Source organism: Clinocottus analis, unplaced genomic scaffold (genome assembly GCF_023055335.1).
Source record: "Clinocottus analis isolate CAN_PGR_092001 unplaced genomic scaffold, fCliAna1.0.p SCAF_6, whole genome shotgun sequence".
In the NCBI taxonomy this organism is placed as follows: domain Eukaryota; kingdom Metazoa; phylum Chordata; class Actinopteri; order Perciformes; family Cottidae; genus Clinocottus; species Clinocottus analis.
In genome coordinates, this window is record NW_027176218.1 from 18,781,229 (window position 1) to 18,783,728 (window position 2,500).

Consider the following 2,500-nt stretch of genomic DNA (forward strand, 5'->3'; position numbering starts at 1 on the left):
ACACCGGCTGGAGAGAGCAAAGTGTGGTGGAGGAAGCATCTGTCAGCTGGTTTAGATCGAGTCAATAATCACGAGTATTACATGAAAGGGAAGCTATGTGAAACGTTATAAGGATAATTTGATCATCTCTTCAGCGGCATTGACTAATTCATACAAAACCTTGAGCTAGCATCCTTTAAAACCGTTATCTAAGAAAGCAACAGTTTCACTTTCGGTGAAAATGAACTAGAATCTGTTGTGTGATTTTGTTTCATGCTTATTTCCCCACTGACTTTGGCTTCTTTTATCATGGCACAAGCGATCTCCTCAGTGCGGCGGACCTCCCCAGTGCTTAGGGCCCCTTTAGCAGTGAAGTCAAATCGCAGGCGGTCGGGAGCCACCAGGGAGCCCCTCTGGTCCGCCTCTCCCAAAACCCCCCGCAGCGCGAAGTTCAAGATGTGTGTGGCGGTGTGGTTGCTCATGATGGGCCTGCGACGAGCCTGGAAAGAGAATATGACCACAGCTTCACCCAGATGCAATAAAAACAGATAGCTGAGGAAATAAAGTTATAAACTGCTCTTCACGCCACTTAACGTCCGCAATATCATATAACTTGATTTGGTAGTTCAAAAACAAAAACAGACAGAGACTGCATGTGATCTCACCTCATCTACGCGTAGTGTAACACGATCTCCAACCTTCAGAGCACCATAGACCGTCCCTAGATGGAGAACGTAACCTCCTCGAACCTGCGTATTCTTCACAGTGAACTCCATCCGCTGCAAAGACAGGGAAGAAAGATTGTGAGACAGAATGGTTGGACATGTTTTTGTTATGCAGAAAACAAGGTTGGTTTAGTTAGAAAGCTTGTGTGGTATTTCGTTTTGGCGTTTTGTTTTTTATTTTAAATTCATGTTTTAAATATTTTCAAGGGTTTCTGTTAGTGTCGAATACGGAAGAGAAAACAAGACTCATGAAGGCATATTAAGACGTAGAAGAGAAACAAACTGCTGACATTTGAATGGATTTGTTTTTGACAGATTGTCTTTTGAAAAAAAAAGAACACAATTTTTTTGAAGAAATTGTATTTTAGCATCTGCAGAATGCACCAACACACCAACCAATAAAATCTTTTTAATACCTATTTTACAAAACCACTCTCAAACAGCATCAGTGGAGCTCGTGCTGAGAAGCGCTCTGCAATCAACATTGTAGATTTATTTGATCTGTGTTGCACTTACGTCCCCTGTGCTGTCATCTTCTCGAACCATGTAGCCCTCGTCGAATGTCTGCCCGCCCTGCTCGGCATAGAAGGACGTTTGGTCGAGCAGCACGCCGCACTCCTGACCCGTGGTCACGCTGTCGCAGAAGGCGCGGTCGCAGCGCAGGGCGAGCACCGTGGATAAGGGCTGTTCAAACTCTAGACAAACAGACAGGTGGAGAGTAAGTGCGTGGATGTCCCGAAAAACACAACCGCCCAAACTGGACTTAAACGTCTGCTGGTAAGCAAGGCAAAATCACTAACTGTAGTTGCCGTTTGCCTCGGAGGTGTATTTGTATTTGGAAGAGTCATCTGTTGCGGGGATGTTCTTGTTTCTCAGCTCCTCGATGGCGTAGATGTCTAACATGATGTGGTCGACGTCTCCTGCCCCCTTGCCCTGGGACTTTAACTACACACAAATACACACACAGTTTAGTGAAATAAAACTCAAAAATTCCTTTAAAAACGGGAGACATTTATGAAACATCCATTCAAAATCTGACAGTATAACTGATAAAGCAAATCATAGTTGTTTTATTTAGTGTTAGTATGTATCAAGACGTTAGCTCAGTGATGTGTTATACATACACATCACTGAGTCAGGGGCCTCAGTACACAGCTAATGTTGCACGGTATACCGATACTAAAAAAGTACCGCACTACACGTACGTTAAAAAGATACGATTTTGCATATTTTAAATATCGTACTTTCTTAAAATAGCGCTTCCTTAAAACTGCTCCGCTCTCTCTTCCTCATGCTACATGCAGAGAGTGCATGAGACGGAGCTCAGGGGGTTGGGGTTTAAGGCTCTGGCTCACACATTGGAGCAAAGCAGCAGCAGCAGCGTTCACAGCCAGTGACCGGGGCATACATGGCTTGAGCTCAGGAGCTCTTGCCGATCGTCCTCTGCTTGTAGAAAAAAGACGCCAGGAGTTTAATCTGGAGATACTTTGGATGCAGTGCAGACTGTGAGGGAAAGCCCACTGACACCGATAGACCCGTCTGTAAAACATGCTTTAAAGCAACACAGACAAAGGGAGGTAACACGTCAAACACGGCCAAGCACCTTTCAAACCCGAACTTTTTAAAGAGTTTAACGAATGACAGGTAAGCAAATGTAATTATAAATATGAAAAACCCCAAGCTCCCCAAGAACAGCCACGAGTAGCATTAGCCTAGTTTGATCATGAGGTCAGAATGCACACAAAAGTGTACCAAATGAAACACAATTAATGCAAAATGGTGACATGCTGGTGGAG

General features: G+C 44.2%; 1 protein-coding gene across 2 annotated transcripts in view; it reads right to left on the minus strand.

The window, feature by feature from the left end:
* The window catches only part of aars1 (alanyl-tRNA synthetase 1), a 25,853-nt gene that overhangs the window by 7,915 nt on the left and 15,438 nt on the right, over window positions 1–2,500 (minus strand). For both annotated transcript variants that reach the window (XM_068602812.1, XM_068602810.1), the window contains 5 exons: window positions 1,505–1,649; window positions 1,221–1,399; window positions 645–758; window positions 273–479; window positions 1–7 (listed from right to left, as the gene is read on the minus strand). The exon at window positions 1–7 is cut by the window's left edge and continues 178 nt beyond it. In XM_068602812.1, coding sequence (XP_068458913.1) covers window positions 1–7; window positions 273–479; window positions 645–758; window positions 1,221–1,399; window positions 1,505–1,649 — 652 coding nt within the window. The remainder of the gene's footprint in view (window positions 8–272; window positions 480–644; window positions 759–1,220; window positions 1,400–1,504; window positions 1,650–2,500) is intronic.